Here is a 20,467-nt window from a genome sequence, read left to right on the forward strand (position 1 = left end):
ATAGGCATCAATGTAATTTACACTCTCAAGATCCATTAATGTACTAAAAACATATTTAAATCAGTCCATGTGAGTACAGTGGTATAATATTAATATATACAAGAATATTTTTCGTGCGCCAAAAAAACTAAATAACAACTATAGTGATAACCGATTTCAAAGCACTGCTTCACGAAGCTTCGGAATGGAAACAAATCAGCGAGTCGAATCCTGATTTGAATTGCGTGTCAAACTGCTGAAATCACGTGACTTTGGCGCTCCGAACCACTGAATCGACTTAGTGATTCGTTTCCGCTCCGAAGCTTCATGAAGCAGTGTTTTGAAATCAGTTATCACTATATAAGTCGTTATTTAGGTTTTTTTGGCGCACAAAAAATATTCTGTAGATAAAAAAATAAATATGTTTTTAGTACATTAATGGATCTTGATAGTGTAAATTGCTTTGCTCCCTATATAGGAGGCCTCACTGAGCCTACGGATTGCAACAAAAATATCTTCATTTGTGTTCCGAAGATGAAATAAGGTCTTACGGGTGTGGAACGGCATGAGGGTAATAAATTACATTATTTCCATTTTTGGGTGAACTAACCCTTTAAAAAGAAAAATAAACATATATTTGTATCTTAAAGGGATAGTTTGCCCACATTTTTTTTTTTTTTCATTAATTTCTCACCCTCATGTCGCTCCAATCGTATAAGACTTTCGTTCGTCTTCGGAACACAAATGAAGATCTTTTTGATTAAATCTGTGAGATTTCTTTACTTCCATTGGCACACTCTAAAAAAAAAGGTTCTATATGGCACCAAAAATGGTTCTTGGCTCTTTTTAAGTACTATAAGCACCAATTTTGGTGCTTCAGCGGTTCTTCACCGGTTCTTTGACTAAGGCGCTATATAGCACTAGCTGCTAACTATGGTGCTATATAGCACCGCTACCATATACAGAACATGTTAAGATATGGTGCTATATAGTACCAAAAGTGGTTCCTCTATACTTACGAGGAAGAACCATTTTTGGTGCCATATAAAACCTTTTTTTTTTTAGAGTGCAGTCTATGCAAGTACCAGTTTAAAGCCCCCAAAAAGATAAAGACATCGTTAAAATAATCCATGTGACTCCAGTGGTTTAACCTCAATTTTATGAAGCAACGCGAGTGCTTTCTTTGCACAAAGAAAAACACTTTATTTACAAAATATTTGGTGTGGGATAAAATGCCCCCTGTAAAATGCCAAGTCATAATTATTACCATGTTCTGAACATCACATCCTGTTTTTCCATCAAATGTAATTTAACTAGGTGGTTGAATAAAAATATTTGGATATTTAAAAAGGACCTCAAGTTAGCACCAGCTATCTAGTTAGCTAGCCGGTGAGCATCAGCTAACAATGTTTTTCAAATATTGTTTTTCAGCATGGTTCATTAATAAATATTCATATTTATAAGTTGTTTAAGCTTGTCTTTTTAAGCTAAAACTGCAAAACGGTTCAAAATGTTTATACGCTATTCGAGCGTAACTGGTGTGCAGTGTCGTCAGGCGTAGCGTAAGCATTTTGAACTGCGAGAGGTGCTACACTTTTTCCGTAAGTACGGAAGGCGATCGACCGGAAGCTAGATAATTTACTTTATAAAGTTTTAAATATGGATATTTGTGTAATATGGATATTACACAAATGCATCGCTTCGCTTCAAGTCAAGTCAAGTCAACTTTATTTCTATAGCGCTTTTAACAATGCAGATTGTTTCAAAGCAGCTTTACAGTGTTAAACAGGAAAATAATGCAACAGAAATCCAATCTGGCCAATTAACAAACAGCGTATGATTATTATTCTGGCAACTTTACAGGTCAGAGATCATAATAGATCGGAATATTCAAAGGATCGGAGGCAACACGCCGGAGACAGGTTTATTGAGGATGACATATCGATTTAAGTATTATTAAATTGTAATATTCGAACAATCGGAGTCATCACACCAGAGACGGGTTTATTGAGGATGCCGTGTCGACGATGCAATTTCAGGGGGAGTCTAATAGACACGGTTTCTGCAGACACTTCAGGGTCCTGCGTTGGTCATGTCTGGGCGCAGGTCCACCATCTGATCTGGATACGGCCCGGATCCGGCTGACTGCAGTAAACCTCGGGATAAAACAGAGAGACTAACATTAGCGTAGATGCCATTCTTCTGATGATGTAACGAGTACATCAGGTGTTCTGGGAAGTGTTCCCGGTTCCGGCTGACCTAGTTAATGCAGCCTAACAATCATTTCATTGAAAAAGTGTTGTATGTGTATGCCATAGTAAAGAAATGTGTTTTTAGTCTAGATTTAAACTGGCGGAGTGTGTCTGCTTCCCGAACAATGTTAGGAAGACTATTCCAGAGTTTAGGTGCTAAATAGGAAAAGGATCGACCGCCTGCAGTTGATTTGGATATTCTCTGTATTATCAACTGGCCAGAATTTTGAGACCGCAGTAGACGTGATGGAGTATAATATGTTAAGAGCTCGCTCAAGTATTGGGGAGCTAAACCATTTAGTGCTTTGTAAGTAATAAGCAAGATTTTAAAATGTACGCAATGTTTAATAGACAGCCAGTGCAGTGTTCACAGAACTGGGCTAATATGGTCATACTTCCTGGTTCTAGTAAGAACTCGAGCTGCTGCGTTTTGGACCAGCTGGAGTTTATTTATTAAGCGAGCAGGGCAACCACCCAGTAGAGCATTACAATAATCTAACCTTGAGGTCATGAACGCATGAACTAACTGTTCAGCATTTTGCATTGAGAGCATGTGCCGTAATTTAGATATATTTTTAAGATGGTAGAATGCAGTTTTACAGATGCTAGAAACGTGGCTTTCAAACGAAAGATTGGTATCAAAGAGCACACCCAGGTTCCTCACGGACAACGAGGACTTGACAGAGCGCCATCAAGTGTTAGACAGTATTCTATGTTACTTCTTGTGGAGCTTTTTTGTCCAATAATTACAAATTCAGTTTTTTCTGAATTGAGTTGCAGGAAATTACTGGTCACCCAATGTTTTATATCAGCTATGCATTCCGTTAATCTTGTGAATTGGTAAGTTTCTTCAGGACGTGAAGAAATATAGAGCTGAGTATCGTCAGCATAACAATGAAAACTAACGCCATGCTTCTTAATGATATCTCCCAGTGGTAGCATGTACAGGGTGAAGAGCAGCGGTCCTAGCACTGAGCCCTGCGGTACTCCATACTGAACTTTTGATGGGTGTGACATCTCTTCATTTACTGCTACAAACTGATAACGGTCACATAGGTATGATTTAAACCATGACAAAGCAATTCCACTAATACCTACATAAATTTTGAGTCTATTCAAAAGAATGTTGTGGTCGATAGTATCAAATGGAGCGCTAAGATCGAGGAACACTAATAGAGAGATACAGCCACGATCGGATGAAAAGAGTAAATAATTTGTAACTCTGATGAGAGCAGTCTCAGTATGATACGGTCTAAATCCTGACTGGAAATCCTCACAGATACCATTTCTTTCTAAAAAAGGAACATAATTGTGAAGACACTGCCTTTTCAAGTATTTTTGACAGAAAGGGTAAATTTGAGATTGGTCTATAATTGACTTATTCTGTAGGATCAAGTTGCGTTTTTTTAATAAGTGGTTTAATAATAGCCAACTTAAAATTTTTCGGTACATATCCTAATGACAAAGATGAATTAAAGGGTTAGTTCACCCAAAAATGAAAATTCTGTCATTAATTACTCACCCTCATGTCGTTGGACACCCGTAAGACCTCCGTTCATCTTCGGAACACAAATGAAGATATTTTAGTTGAAAGCTGATGGCTGAGAAAGGCTTCACACAGGCCTCCATTGGCATTCAGTACATTGACACTTCCAAGATCCATGAAAGGCACTTAAAACGTCGTTACAAAGTCTATCTCACCACAGTGGCTCTACAATAATCATACAATGCGACGACAATAGTTTTTGTGCGCAAAAAAAAATCAAAATAACACCTTTATCCAACTTGTTCTCGACTTCCGTGTATGCCTCCACGACGCATGCGCGAGAATATGACGCAGATCCGGCGTTCGGACATATGACCCAGAAGCGATTTGTTTACGAGCAGAGGAAGACGCGCGTGTCTAAGCTGTTGGATTCTACATTGATCGTGCTTTAGGTCTCGGCGTAGTGCTCAAAATGGGGCTTATGTGTGTATTTCATCGATTCACGAACACCGGCGCTACGTCATATTCTCGCGCATGCGTCGTGGAGGCACACACGGAAGTCGAGAACAAGTTGGATAAAGGTGTTATTTTGATTTTTTTTTGCGCACAAAAACTATTGTCGTCGCATTGTATGATTATTGTAGAGCCACTGTGGTGAGATAGACTTTGTAACGACGTTTTAAGTGCCTTTCATGGATCTTGGAAGTGTCAATGTACTGAATGCCAATGGAGGCCTGTGTGAAGCCTTTCTCAGCCATCAGCTTTCAACTAAAATATCTTCATTTGTGTTCCGAATATGAACGGAGGTCTTACGGGTGTCCAACGACATGAGGGTGAGTAATTAATGACAGAATTTTCATTTTTGGGTGAACTAACCCTTTAATGATATTAAGAAGAGGATCTATGACCTCTGGTAGCATCTCTTTTAATAGCCTAGTCGTTATAGGGTCGAGCATACATGTTGTTGATTTTGATGATTTCAGAAGGCCTTTATTAACCCCCTCGGAGCCGTGTGGCGCAGTTATATGATGGATGGATGCACTTTTATGGACTTCAAAAACGAAACACCAATTCACTGCCATTATAATGCCTGGATTAGCCAGGACTTTTTAAATATAGGCTAACTCCGGTTTTATTCGTCTGAAAGAAGAATGTCATATACACCTAGGATGACTTGAGGGTGAGTAAATCATGGGGTAATTTTCATTTTTGTGTGAACTAACCCTTTAACTGGAATCACATGGATTACTTTAATGATGTCTTCAACCTTTCTGGGGCTTGAAAGTGGTAGTTGCGGGTTTGGAATGACACATGGGTGGGTGGGTGAGTGATTAATGACAGAATTTACATTTTTGGGTGAACTAACCCTTTAAACATACTGATGTTATTGCACTGTCATTTTTACAAGTATGGTTAATGAATACAAATCTACAGGAAAAACGCCTTCTTTATCACACTTGTTTTGATGCAACTGCAACTGAGCATGACTTCCCAATAACATTTCACCTTATTTCTGTGGCTCACTTTAAATGGCTACACATCTGGCAGTTTCTTGTAATGCTTTGTTTGGTGGTCTGCTTGATGTTTGAAAAGTATTTTGTGTTGCTTATTTTCCCCTGGATGTCACGTTTGCCGCTGCTTCTATATTTAAATATCACATGTAGCCTACTATCACAAGACCATGCATTAACATTCCAGGATGTCACACAGACTTCTGTTACTATCTTGGTCCTTCTCTGTTTATTTTCACTTTTGTCAGTGGAAAACGTGAAGTCATACACTAAAAATGGGCTTATATGTTAAGTTTTAAAGGGAATTTATTTATATCAGTGTGTTTTATGATCTTTTATGCCAGGATGTACCAGGTGGCCCAAAGCCGAGCCAGACACAGCTACATAGCTGGACACAGTATGAGCCAGAACTGTCTATCATGTCATTCTCTCAGCTCCTAAACACATCAAGCTGCCCATGTGAGAACTCGGAAATTGGAGAGGAAGACTGCCAAAATTCAGGCTGGCTTCTTATTAGTATTCATGTTCTGCTGGCCTTAACCACTGTTGCACATATACTCAGGGTCAAAATATACATGCTAACCATACAAACAATAAACAATGCAGCCCAGAAAAAACATTGTCATGGTAGATAGTTTCTGCAAACTGATGTTGGAGCACTGTTAAAAGCTTTATATTTTCAGCCATTGAGTTAAATGTAAACATAATAAAGCACACAATTTTTTCATTTATTTATGTATTTATATTTAACTGTCACCTGATCAAGCAAAATCAATACTGAAAATGATTTCTCCCATTTTCACCTGATATACCATTATTTATAGGCCTATAGGCCTAATTAATAAAAATAATCAATTGTCCCTTGATATTTAAAGCACAATCAATACTGAAAATTGTTTGTCCCACTTTACCTAAATATTTATTTATTCTGATATGTATAATAAAATAATTAACCAAGCTCCGAAACACAAATAAATATTCCAGTAAGCAAATACGAGCTCTCACTACATATCCCAGAATCCTTTTCAGCCCATGCGTCAGGTCGTGCGCGATTAACCGGAAGAGACGTTATGGCTCATTTCTAGAAGGTAAGGAAGAAGTACTGAGTGATTGTTTTTATCTAAAATGTTCAGTTTAAAATATGTGTTTTTCATCATTCTTATAAATATTGATATAAATGCAAGTTAAACTTTAAAATAATGCATTCGTGTTTGCCGAGTGCTGAGATGATTAAGTGAAATCAGTCCTGTTAACACATGTGCTAATAGTATGTTTTGACTGATATTTTTGGTCTGAATCTGTTCATCTAAGCTACTATATTCTATTGTCGAATGTTGTTGTGATTTCTCTTTTTTATTTAATGAAGTTTATGGACTGCAAAAACATTCCAGTATAAATTGTTACTATGTATACCAGCTCTGAAGTAAGCATGACATGTATGTTGATGACAACACGGCGATTCAAAGTCTGTTGTAATATTTAAACATATTTAGTTGTACATGGTAGTATTAAGTGATGTATGTATTTTAGACTTATTGCGTTTTATATGGCAGTCCATGAAATGGGCATGCTGGCATTTCTATTTTTTCTAAATTTATGTTCATTTTAAAATATTTTGTGAATATGATTTGAGGTAATTTACATTAATTTCACTTAAATACTGTTCAGGTTGTGGTGACAGCAGAACTCCAGATGGAGACGGAGTCCGAGACGCTCTCAGCCTCCATGGCAAACACATTACAAGTGTCAGAGATTAGAGAAACCAGTACAGACCAGGAAGAAGACTGTTTCTACGACTGTGAGGACACATTATCCGCAGAGGATGGACACGCTGATGTTAAACACCCAGAGAGGGCTCACAGCGATAGACTGGAGTCAGGCGGCAGGACAGAAAAAGACAACAGCTTAGAAACCGAGAGACTAGAAAACATGGATGACACTGACCGGTTGTGTTTGGATAACACATCAGCAGAGGATTCGGAAGGGCACGAGGACAGGTCGGCTGAAAAGAGACATGACTCATTAACACGAGATCTGAGTCCTGAGAAGGACAATGATGAAGATCTGAGTACTGAGAAGGACAATGATGAAGATCTGAGTACTGAGAAGGACAATGATGAAGATCTGAGTACTGAGAAGGACAATGATGAAGATCTGAGTCCTGAGAAGGACAATGATGAAGAACAGGAGAAATGGGAGAGGTTTGTGGACAACGATGAGAAGAGAGAGAGTGACTCAGATTCAGAATTTAAAGAAGAGGCAGTCAAGGTGACCGAGTATGATGAAGAATACCTGCGTGAGCTGGAGAAAGACCTGACGGAAGAAGAAAAAGAGGTTCTCCTCCTATTATTTTTCGCGTTCAGTTCTGCCTGTACCATGTTTAATGCCATTGTCATTGATGTGCTCTCAGTCTCTTGATATATTTATTTATTATTTCTTTCTTCCAATTACAGAGCAGAAGAAAGGAGAGTTTAGAGCTGAAGGAGAAGGGCAACATGCAGTTCAAGAGTGGAGGTAAGACAAAACCAGTCAAAGATAAACTGGTTTCTTACTGTCCGTTCACACCTAGTTTAATTTGTGAAGTGGCACTAATTGCAGGGCTCCAGAGTGCGACTAAATGGTCGCATTTTGCGACTAAAATTTGAGAGTGTGCGACTGAATTTTACATCCAGTCGCACATGTGCGACCAGTAAATTTGCCTGCTATCGGTACTGGATAAATTAAGAAAATACACTTACTAATTATAATTGATAGACGTTATGTCTGGCAAATTCTATCTTTGCCAGCCGTTTCTATATTAAATAATTTGTCCGTGATGCATTTTTGCCATTCGCAATCCAGAAGAGAGAGAGAGAGAAAGCGAGCGAGCTCTCACGTGGAGCTGCAGCGAACACAACACCACAGTCAGCTTAATGAGTGAGGATGGCCAAGAGAACTACACAGAAGTTTAGTCTACTTAAACTTTAGGGATGTGCTGTGATATTAATCTCATTTTATTTTCGATTTTGGCTTCCAAGAATTATAAAAACTATTCCTATAGCCGTGTTCCGTCGAGCGCGATCCTTCCCTTCACAGCTGCGCTGTCATTTCTCCCTAAACCTAAACTAAACGTCAGATTCAGTGATTGTTGTAAACTGCAGTCTCTACTGTTGCTAAACTGCGGGATGTGTGTGATAATAAAGAGCTATTAAATGCACAATAATCCGCGCAAGAGACGCTGTTTCCAACTTCAAGGCGGCTTATGTGTGTGTGCTGCGAAATGGACCGACTTGCAGTTAATATTTTAGGCTTCGTGTGCGTGTCTAAACCATCAAATAAACAACAAATAGCCGGTGTCAAATTGACCGGATTGGAGAGTAGTTATTTTAACAGTTTATATCTTAAATGGGCGTAAATAGTTTGGAGAAATAAGAGAATATGATATTATTTGTTCTACATTCGATCGGTCTTAAAGGGGCAGCGTCTAATAAACATGCTGACGATTGAGCCATTAATTCGAATCGAACAAAAGGCAAATAGAAAATATTCACATCTCTTGAATTAATAACTTTAGCTTTTATAAGCATTAATCTATCAATTTATACAGTGAAAACTATGCAGTGTTATTTTACATTTCATTACTTTATTAGATTTATTTGTAGGTTTGTTCTTTACTGTATTATTAATGTTAGCAGACCTTCCGAATGCCTGCACACTGGTCCATTTACAAATAGATGTTTTATATTTTTGTTCAAACTTTGCGGTTTCTTTTGCTATATATATTTTACTTTTCAGATTATAAAGCCATGTTAATTATGTTCTTAATTATGTTTGTTTTTTTTTAAATATAAAAAAAAAAAAAAAGTATAATAAAAAGAATCGGTAAGAATACTGTTAAAGTACCGGATCGATAAGCAGTATCGGTAAGAGTAGTAAAACCATTAAAACCTTAACGATACCGATCCCTATTAGTAATACAGTGGAAATTAGTAGATTTGGTTAGCATGTTGATTTATGGTGTGCGCCCCTAAAATTTCTGGTTGTGCCCCTAAAATTTTCAGTTGGGGGCCACTGTGCTCCAAGTGAAAAAAGTTATTATGTTGTTATAATGTTGTTATTTTTTAAAATAATTTTTGAAGAGTCTTTACACAGCTCTTTTCAAAACAGTGTTCACACCTGTCAAGCTCCATAAAAGACTCCATGAAAAATAACAACAACATACAACTTCATATAAGTATAACTTGAGCATTAAACACTACCATTCAAAAAGTAAAAAGGCCAGTAAAATATTTTATATATACTATTACTATATATATATATATATATATATATATATATAAGATAAAGAAACTAATACTTTTTTTCAGCAAGGATGCATTCAATTGATCAAAAGTGACAGTAAAACATTTATAATGTTACAAAAGATTTCTATTTCTCAAATAATCCTGAAAATCACGATTTCCACCAAAATATTAAGCAGCACAATTGTTTTCAACATTAATAATAATAAGAAAAGTTTCTTGAGCAGCAAATCAACATATTAGAATGATTTCTGAAGGATCATGTGACTGAAAATTTAGCTTTGACATCACATTAATACATTGCATTTTAAAATATATTTAAATAGAAAACTGTTGTTTTAGATTGTAATAATATTTCATAGTGTTACTGTTTCTGCTGTATCTTTGATCAAAGTAATGCAGCTTTGATGAACATAAGAGACTTCTTCCAAAACATTTAAAAAATCCCTCAACTTCTGAATGTTTCAAGTCAAATCTGAAATCATAGAATTACAAAATGTAAGTAATTATGCATAATACTCTGATAACAGGTGAATAACAATTTAAATTTCAGTGTTCCTTATAAACTTTATAATTTTGCTTGAATATAGTGCACAGGTCTTTTCTGGTGTTTTTATGTGGTCAAAATGAAAAGAGCTACTTCAATATTTTCACAAATTGTATGCTCTACAAAAAATACCAAGAGGCTGAGTAAATAATGTCATTTTTGGCTGAATTACCCCTTGAGGAAGCTTCATATTTATTACAGATATTCTTCTGACATTTGATTGTTTACAGAGCATGTAGATGCTGAGGAGTCTTACACTGCCGCCCTGCGAGTGTGTCCTGTGTGCTACAGTAAAGAGAGATCCATACTCTTCTCTAATCGAGCTGCTGCGCGCTTGCATCAGGTGAAAATTTTATTGTTTTTGTACAGATACAGAATGTATATTTCTTTTTTATTTTCTGGTGAGAGAATCAGGTGTACACTGTCTGTATAAACCTTTTAAAGGTTTGTTTTAAGAGATGTCTTCTGAGGACACGCAGTGTTTGCTTGCAGTACTGCACTGCATAGATGCAGCTAAAAGGGATAGTTCACTCCAAAATGAAAATGATCCCATAATTTACTCACCCTCGAGCCATGCTAGGTGTATATGACTTTCGGAGTTATATTAAATATCCTGGCTCTTCCCAGCTTTGTAATGGCATTGACTAGTGCCTAAGTTTTTGAAGCTACAAAAAGTGTTTTTGTAGGAAAAATATCCATAGTTAAAAATGTATAAACTATAGACTTTATTCAGAACAGTGCCATGAGAGGTATGAAAGCGAGGCTGTGAGGGATAGTATTTTCAATGTCATCCACTGAAAAAAGCTGTATAAAGCCCCTAGATCACTACTGTCTACTGAAATTTCTTGGAAAGATATTTTTGCAGTGTTTCATCAGCAGAACAATCCAAAACACATTAAATAACAGTACAACCCACTGAAGAGATGAACCCTCAAAGATAGTTCTGCTGTGAATAAGATGTATAATCACTGGCTTCCGGCAACGGCCATACGCGCGTTCGGTGTTAGGTGTTTTTTTTTTTTCTCTAGAGGCATCTATTCTCATCTAAGCTTGGGCTGCGCATACGTCGGGTCAGATGTCACGCTTCTACCAGAACTAGACTCTTTTGAGTTCTCTTTTCTACTGAATGTGGGTACGGCCGTTGCCGGAAGCCAGTGATTATAGTTTATAAAGTTTTAAATATGGATATTTTTCTTACAAAACTGCATAGCTTCGCTTTAGAAGGCATTTATTAACCCCCTGGTGTTGTATGGATCACACATCCATCATGGATGGGCGCTATTCAATACCATTACAAAAACTGGAAAGAGCCAGGAGATTTTTTTTTATAACTCCGATTGTGTTTGGCTGAAAGAAGAAATAAACAACTAGAATGGCTTGCGATTGAGTCAATTATGGGATCATTACAATTTTGGAGTGAACTATTCCTTTAAAGTCACCATGACATCCTTTTTACAGAATGTTAGAGCCATGCAGTGTTTGTATTAAATGATTCACCCGTTCACATCATTCGTTTTTCAAATGAATGTGCACTCATAATCTTTGATCAAAACATTAACCTCCCCCTCCCTCATTTATTTAGCAACGCCAAACTTTCTTTGATCCAATCAATTCTCAAGAATTAAATTCCTAAAAAAAAAATCTTATTCCAGAAGCCATTTCACTCAGATATACGTCACAATAGAGAAGAAAAGACTATGGCAACTTTTGTGTTTTGTTTAAAATGTGTTCTTATAATCATATGCAGACTCTCATCGTTTGATTGTTTGTATGTTGTTTTTTTGGCACAAGCATGGATCAGTAACATGTTGGTTAATAGTGTTTTAAACTTTCCAACTTGCATGAATTTTTGCTACGGTATTTTGGAACCAGTCATCACAATCACTACTTCAAGTGCTCAAATTAGTTTTTGTATATGATTATCCGGATATTCTACTCATTCATTATTTTGCATATTAACTTCATAATTTTATCTGACAGGATAAAAAAGACAGCGCTATCAGTGACTGCTCTAAAGGTGAGTGTATATCCTGCACACATTGTGTTCTGTATCCAGAGAAAGTCTCACAACATACATTTGCTGGCTATTTTTATTTTCTGTCTCCGATGTGTATCTTTATTTCCTTTTCCTGTGGAAATGTGATTTGAAACAAAGATGTTTGACACGATGTGTGTTGTTCTGTCATCCACAGCCATAGAACTGAATCCAAATTATGTCCGTGCCATTCTGCGGAGAGCAGAACTCTACGAGAAGACAGAGAAACTTGATGAAGCTCTAGAGGACTATAAAACTGTCTTGGAGAAAGACCCGGGCATCCCTGCAGCTAGAGAGGCGTGTATGGTGAGTGTCTCTATGCCAGTGGCCTTTTGTCTCCCAAAAGCCTGAAAGACCCAGTTAAATATCAAGATTCCAGAAGTTTTAAGAACGGATTGTTCTTCACACAATGTGTATAGATATATATATAGATACATAGATATATTACTCTTAATCTACCCAATAAAATATTTTAGAGCTTGACACAACTAGTAAAATGTACTTTGCTTATTTAAAATGCACATGGCGTTTCATTTGCATGATGTTCCCACGTCTCGATCACACCTTTTAAACCAGGCTTCTTCATTTATCCAGGATATCCCATGGAAATCCTAGTTGTTAAGGGGGTGATGTAAAATAAGAAGTATGTTGATTTGTAGTGGTTTAATATATTTTAAAGATTGCTTTGTCATATTCTAAATCATTTAAGTTATCTAGAGGCCCACTTGGAAGTTTGCTGAAACCCCCTAGTCGAGGAACACTCGTCCACATCATTGATATATTTGTCTCTAATGTATGTGTTATAGAGTCAATTGGAAATCACAAATGTTTGATTCTTTTTAAATGGCAAGATCTTAAATTCTTAAAAATAAGTCTAATGGAAGACAGAAAATATATACAGATTGTATACAGGTTTAGAACAACATGAGGATGAATAAATTAAACCAATTAAAACATTTATTGTCTCTAAATTTCTATTTCTCTTTCAGCGGCTGCCACGGCAAATTGAAGAGCGTAACGAGAAGCTGAAAGAAGAGATGATGAGTAAGTTTTTTGTATTTAATATTTTTGTCTGGGTCAGATACACCCTGACAAGAGGTGTGAGAGAATTTTATTAGATTTATTTAGGACGGTACTAAATAAAAAATAAAATGTTTTTTTTTTGGTCCCTCCTTTTTATTTTTATTTTTTATAGCGCTGATTTTCCTAGTCAACTCCGCAGCGACACCAGCAAACATTACATGAACTTTTCTGAGATTAGAACGCATACCAAAAAAAACTTTGATATAAATAGCAGCCTTAAAAAAAAACTGAATTTATTATTTTAGAATTTATTTAAAAATATTTTTCAAATGAAGAAATAAATATAATATAAATATAAATATAAACGTAAATATACATTATAAACAGACAAATAAATAAATATACACCAAACTGAAACATTTAAAAGAGAAATAGCAATGCAAACATAATCAGGCTGATGGTCAAGTAGCCTTAAAGGGATAGTTCACCCAAAAATAAAAATTACCCCATGATTTACTCACCCTCAAGCCAACCTAGGTGTTTATGACTTTCTTCTTTCAGACGAATAAAAGTTATATCGGATATCTATATCAGAAAATATCCATATTTAAAACTTTATAAAGTAAAGTGTTGAAATTGGATCTTGCAGTTCAAAATGCTTACGCTACGTCTGAACTGCAGAGGCACTTTCAACACTTTTCCACGGAAGGCGATCGGCCGAAACTTTACTTTATAAAGTTTTAAATATGGATATTTTTCTTACACAAACGCATCGATTCGCTTCAGAAGGCCTTTATTAACCCCCAGAGCCGTGTGGAGCATGTTATTTGATGAACATAAGCATTTTTATGGACTTCAAAAACAGAGCAACAATTACTGCTATTATACAGCTTGGATTAGCCTGGACTTTTTTTTATATAACTCCGTATGAAAGAAGAATGTCAGATACACCTAGGATGACTTGAGGGTAAATAAATCATGGGCTAATTTTCATTTTTGGGTGAACTATCCCTTTAAAATCAAATAAAAATGTAGTTTTTCAGAGGTCAGAACTCAAACGAAATAAGCATACATTATATCAAACAAATAAATAAATAAATAGCAGCAAAATTAAACACTTTACATAATGTGGAAAATTAGGCTATACATGACACTCCAATCTCAGTCTTCTCATATTATGAGAAAAGGAACATGTTGTCGGGGAAAAGTGAGCTCCGAGTCTTGCTCACAAAATAGCTGGCCTTTAAGAAGATGCGCTCTGATTGCGTTGACGGGGAAACGTTTGGAAACGCTCATAAGGCTACAGAATTGGTGATTATTCTGTGATGTCATTAGTCTGAATGTTTCAGTGCAGCAGTACTATTCATTTGGAAGGTTATTTGGGAAAAAAGAAACATACTTTATTTTAAGCCATTAGAAAGTTCTAGTCAGATCCATTAATTAGTATATTTCAAAGAGTCCTTATAAACCAAAGAACCTTGGCTTGAAAAAACCTTGTTGCATAAATCATATTTGAAATCTCTAATGCAGTCTTATTGAATGTTTTTCTTACTTGACCATGAAGTGCAATGCATTGAGACAACTTCTGGCCATAAATTGGCCGTATAGAACAGGTCAAAACAACAGCACAGTCAATTAGGGGTATTGATTTTCTTTTTTTTTAAAGTCCACTTTTGTCATAATTTACATTTTTTATTATTATTGATAGTAATAAATGTATATAAAGATAATTCTATATTATCATAAATTGTTATTATTCTAATGTTGAATTAATATTTTCTGTTACAAAACAAAAAATGGTTAACATATCAGTTATCAGAAACTTAAACATTAATAAATTACTATTGGTGTCAATTATAAGACAACATCGGCTGAGCTCTAACACTACTCCCATTTGTATTATGACATTTTTTTTAAACTAAAATGATAGTGTTGGTAAAAAAAGTGTAGAGGATCAAACAACTAAAATTTTCTCTGGTTTTCATTACTGGTTAAATGTCTCTTGTTACTTTTGCAATGCTTTCTCAAGGCACATGCTGGTATTGTCTGTTTTAAGGTACTAATAAATGTTGCAAACTCTGTATGTTTCCTCTGAAGATCAGATTTCCACTGTTGCCGTCAGGCTGAACTTACTGCAGCTCACAGTGAAGGGTGTTACTGTTGAACACATCATATTGATCTTACTGCAGTCCCAGTCACAGAGACAAAGCTCCCCATAATCGCTTTAGACCTTTAGAGTCTTTAACCTTTTTCAGGCCAACTTGTTAGTATAGAGTTGGAGCACTGGGACCCCGCTACATATAAAACTGAGAGTTGCTTTTGAAGCCTAGCCTATATTAATGCATTTACACACTTTAATCGCATTCATTGCAAATCCAATAAAATGTTCATTACTGATGTACAGTCATATGTTCTGTACATTTCAATTTTATTTAAAGGGTTAGTTCACCCAAAAATGAAAATTCTGTCATTAATTACTCACCCTCATGTCACATTCCAAACCCGTAAGACCTTCATTCATCTTCGGAACACGAGTTAAGATATTTTTGATGAAAACCCAAGAGCTCTCTGACCCCTCCATAGACAGCTATTTAATTAACACTTTCAAGTCAAGTCACCTTTATTTATATAGTGCTTTTTACAATGCTGATTGTTTCAAAGCAGCTTCACAGTGTTAAACAGGAAAATAATGCAACAGAATTTGATTCGGCTTTACAGCCGCTCTGATGGACACATAGTGATGTTATCCAGCTCATTTCAATTATCATATAGTGGCAATGCGGTCTGATCAGTAATTTAGTTGAATATTTAGTTACTGAGCAAGCCAAGCCAAAGATTACGGTGACGGTGGCAAGGAACCAAAACTCAGTGAGGCAATTATTAGATAGGAATATTCGAAAGATCGGAGTCATCACGCCAGAGACGGGTTTATTTAGGATGCCGTGTCAGTGAGGCAATTATTAGATAGGAATATTCGAAAGATCGGAGTCATCACGCCGGGGGCGGGTTTATTGAGGTTGCCGTGTCGATGAGGCAATTTCAGGGGGAGTCTAATAGACACAGTTTCTGCAGACACTTCAGGGATGCGTTGGTCATGTCTGGGCGCAGGTCCACCATCTGATCTGGATATGGCACGGACCCGGCTGACTGCAGTAAACCTCAGGATAAACAGAGAGACTAACATTAGCGTAGATGCCATTCTTTTTTATAATGTAACTGGTACATCAGGTGTTATGGGAAGTGTTCCTGGTATCAGCTGACCGAGTTAATGCAGACTAACAATCATTTAATTGATTTGAATAATATAAATAAAAAAATGTATGTGTATGCCATAGTAAAAAGATGTTTTTAGTCTAGATTTAAACTGACAGAGTGTGTCTGCTTCCCGACATTATTCAACCATTTCTTCACATCTGTCTCCTATGCTGTTGATGTAGTAAATACAGTGCAGCTCTTTTAAAGCCCTACGGCAAAACGCCGGCTTACCATTGGCCAACACTGTTCACTTGAGCACCACAACGCATGCATGTGATGCTGACGCAGGAGCTAGCCAATGGTGAACAGTAGAACTCAAGGCCAATTTATACTTCTGCGTCGAGTGTACGCCATTGTGTACGCCATTGTGTACGCTGTAGGCTACGCGCGTAGCCGACGCTGTCGTGAGCATTTATACTTCTGCGCTGTTGTCCGCGTCAATGTGCAATTACACATGCAGACGCTAGTAGGCAGTGTCCTCGGGCATGTTGGTGTAATCAAGAAAACAGCCGAAGAAGAAGCAGCTTGTTGTGTAGAATCTGTACATTCATGTCGGAATATCAGCAGCAGTGAGAGAGCGGCTTTTCTTGCAGCTTGAGTTGTTGTATCTAATACAAATTAAGCATCTCTAGTTGATTAGTAGAGTTAAATAAGGCGATCTGGCGCTGGAATGTGTTTGTGAAATCATGCAGAGTGCTCGTGGCCGCTGTTTTCAGCAGCGGTGGCTCGAGCAATCGATTGCTGTTGCGGAGACTTCATTCACGAAATATACCTTAATGTGTCCCTGTTCTTGATATACAATTACTGATTAACATCTTTGGTTTTAATGAGAAAATAAACAAACTATACTCAGCGGATCTATTTATTTACTACCATAAAGAATCGCTGGACTACAAAATATTGTGTTATAGCAGACGTAAGGAACTATCATCCAATTTCTGGACACACACAGGCACACACTCCTATCGCAGATTTTTTTATTTATTTATTGACCTGAGGGAAGGGTTCTGGCAGACCAATCACATCGCTTGCGGTCCGCGTAGAATTGACGCGTCGTTACATTTTTGGAGAGGTGCGCGTCAGGGTACGGCGTATCCAACGCGTCTATGCGTACGGTACGCCGTACCTTATGCGTGCACTCGACGCAGAAGTCTAAATTGGCCTTCAGAAGTGCTGCACTCACTGTTTACACTACATCAACAGCGTAGGAGACTGGCACAGACGAGAAGAGATTGTTAAATAGTTATTTTTGTTTGTTTTTGCGCACAAAAAGTATTCTCGTCGCTTCATAACATTTAAAGTTGAACCACTGGAGTCACATGGACTTTTTTAACAATGTCTTTACTACCCTTCTGGACCTTGAAAGTGTCAATTAAATTGCTGTCTCTGTGGGAGCTCGCCGATTTCATCAAAAAAATCTTGTGTTCGGAAGATTAACGAATGTCTTGGCGGTTTGGAACGGCATGAGGGTGACAGAATTTTTATTTTTGGGTGAACTAACCCTTTAATACAAATTTTCCTTTTCTTCATAAAAATGACACTATCGTTCAAAAGTTTGGGTCAGTAAGATTTTTCTTAAAAGGAATTACTACCTTTTATTTAGCAAAGATTCACGAAAAAAGTGACAGTAAAGACATTTACATTGTCACAATCTTCTATTTATATAAATGGTGTTCTTTTGATACTCCTGTTAATCAAAGAATCCTTAAAAAAAATGATCATGGCTTCTTCTAAACTATTAAGCAGCACAACTGTTTCAACATTGATAATAAAAGTTTCTTGAGGACCAAATCCAAATAATATAATGATTTTTGAAGGATCATGTGACAGAAAACTGAAAAATGATGCTGAAAATTCAGCTTTGCATCACAAGAATTACATTTTAAAATATTATAAAATAGAAGTTATTTTAAATAATACTTCACAATATTTCAGCCTATGCTGTATTTTTGTGTGTGAGTATGTGTGTGTGTATATTGAAGATCCCAGCAGATCATTAATTTGTTTTCTCTTTGTCTTCTCAGGTAAGCTGAAAGACTTGGGCAACATGATTTTACGACCCTTTGGCCTCTCCACCTCCAACTTTCAGGTCAACCAAGATTCCAACACCGGATCCTACTCCGTTAATTTTGTTCAGAATCCTAATAACAACAACAGATAGCAATCCAGAGTCTGTTATTACAGTGATAAACTGTCAACTGCTCCGTTCAAGTGTTCGGACTACCCAGTCATATTCCCCGTCTGCACTAATTCACTGATGCATTTTTTGCAGAATCGCTTGTCACGGACAAGTAACGCAAGCTGTTTCCAATTGATTTGGCCAATTACATTATCTGCTCATGTCAGGTGGCTTTTAAGTCTGTATTATTTAGATAATTCCCCCCCCCCCGGCATGCCAGAGTGTTACGTGTGCAGTGAAGCTGGAGTCAGTGATCCACAGACTGTCAGTCCTGAGCAATGAGAATTATGGCCTTCATCACCTCATCCAAAACGTGCGCTGTAATCAACCTTACCTGCGTTCACATTAAACCAGCGGTTTATTGAGATCCTGTCTGCATTGTGTTTTGTGACTTTTCTTGGATGTACTTTAATACAGCATGTTTTGTTAAAGAATACGACACAATTTGGTACAAGACAAAAAAACAGGTTTAATTTGAATAAAGAGATATACATTTACTACAGTAATAAAACCAATGTATACCCACGACCACCATCTTCATATGTATAGTCAGGAGAGCTTTACGATTGTACTGAAACGCATGTATGTACAATAGCAAGACCGAAAGCGTCAGCAGCTGTTCCTCACTCGCTCTTAATTCCCTTTTTACAGGATTCAGGTTGAGCATGTGCAATGAATGATGCCCCCAACGGCTATTAGGAAAACCTTGAGGCGAACAATCTGAAAAAGCATCGTACGACAGAGATAGAAAAGATGTGTTCTTACTGTCATAATTAGAAAAGCATTTATAAATGCAGGGGTGCACAAATAAACTGGCTCAGAGTGGTTTGTAACGCTGTACAGATTGCATTGATAATTTCATGTATGCTGTGCCACAGAGTGTGGAAAACTTCAAGCTCTCTTCAAGAACAGTCTAGACTGCATTAAGGCTCAGAATTTCTCAATATAAAGGAGCATAGATGTTGGGAAAGAACACTGGGATTTCATCCAAGACTACAAGCACAATAAGACCCAATCCTCTGTAATTGTACTGTGAAGTATAGCACATGCGATATTTATTGCATTTTTACATCATTTAAAAAAAAAAAAAAACGTTATAAGTTATCTTAAAAACCCTGCATTAATGTGTGCCAGCTCACCACCTTGAATCCACAACGGCTGTGCTGTTCGGTATCTGCAAGTGTTCTTTCACATGCTTTAAACACAAAAGCCTGCGCAAAGACAAATCTGGATTGAAAAATTATTTTCAGCATGATTGATCAGGAAAGAGTCTGTAATTCATTGTTATAAATATATAATTCTTTTCTTAAATAAAAATAATTTCTCCTTTACACCTGCTTCTCCAACTGTGGATGGCTCCTCTCATCTGACTGGCTGCTGACCAATAGCAGTGCTCTAGGCAACAGACCAATCAGTAGCTCTTCAGAGTTGCAGCACTGCAGAAAAAAGACAACAGAAGGTCAGAATATTTTCCGCCAGGTTATATATAAACTATACACATTGAGCGTTTATGTAAGATTCAAGGACCTTAAAGAACAGTGTGAGAAACGTATACAGTGTAACAAACTAACGGTTTATTAAAAACCTGCTAGTCTTAATTTGTTTTTCAGACGTCTTCTCATCTTGTGGTTGAGGAACAGAAAATCTTCCATTTACTAATTGTGTTGGTACGGTGAACCATAGACCTACTGCGCTTTACATAATTGAAATGGTTTCTTTTAGGCTTAATCCGACTTTTATTTAGGAAAAATACAAACTTGCTTGCTGGTCCAAAACTGACATTTACAGAAGATTTGATTCAGAGAATCTCAAAAAAAAAAGTCTCTAGCTTTAAACGTGAGCTACACGGTTACATTTCTCACATTCTGTACATTTACAATTTATGGATGTATGAATATAAACATTTGTTTAGACCAACTA

The 20,467-nt window shown here is 36.8% G+C and overlaps 1 protein-coding gene across 1 annotated transcript; it reads left to right on the forward strand.

Moving 5' to 3' along the window:
• Window positions 1-5,572: 5,572 nt before the first annotated feature.
• ttc1 (tetratricopeptide repeat domain 1) lies at window positions 5,573-19,877 on the forward strand. Its single transcript, XM_079835418.1, has 8 exons — window positions 5,573-6,316; window positions 6,897-7,562; window positions 7,682-7,742; window positions 10,286-10,398; window positions 12,036-12,072; window positions 12,248-12,396; window positions 13,080-13,134; window positions 18,393-19,877. Exons 2-8 carry the CDS (start codon window positions 6,921-6,923, stop codon window positions 18,527-18,529), a joined length of 1,194 nt encoding a protein of 397 aa, XP_079691544.1. The 5' UTR covers window positions 5,573-6,316; window positions 6,897-6,920; the 3' UTR covers window positions 18,530-19,877.
• Window positions 19,878-20,467: the final 590 nt, after the last annotated feature.

Source organism: Gobio gobio (assembly GCF_949357685.1).
Source record: "Gobio gobio genome assembly, chromosome: 14".
Lineage (NCBI taxonomy): Eukaryota > Metazoa > Chordata > Actinopteri > Cypriniformes > Gobionidae > Gobio > Gobio gobio.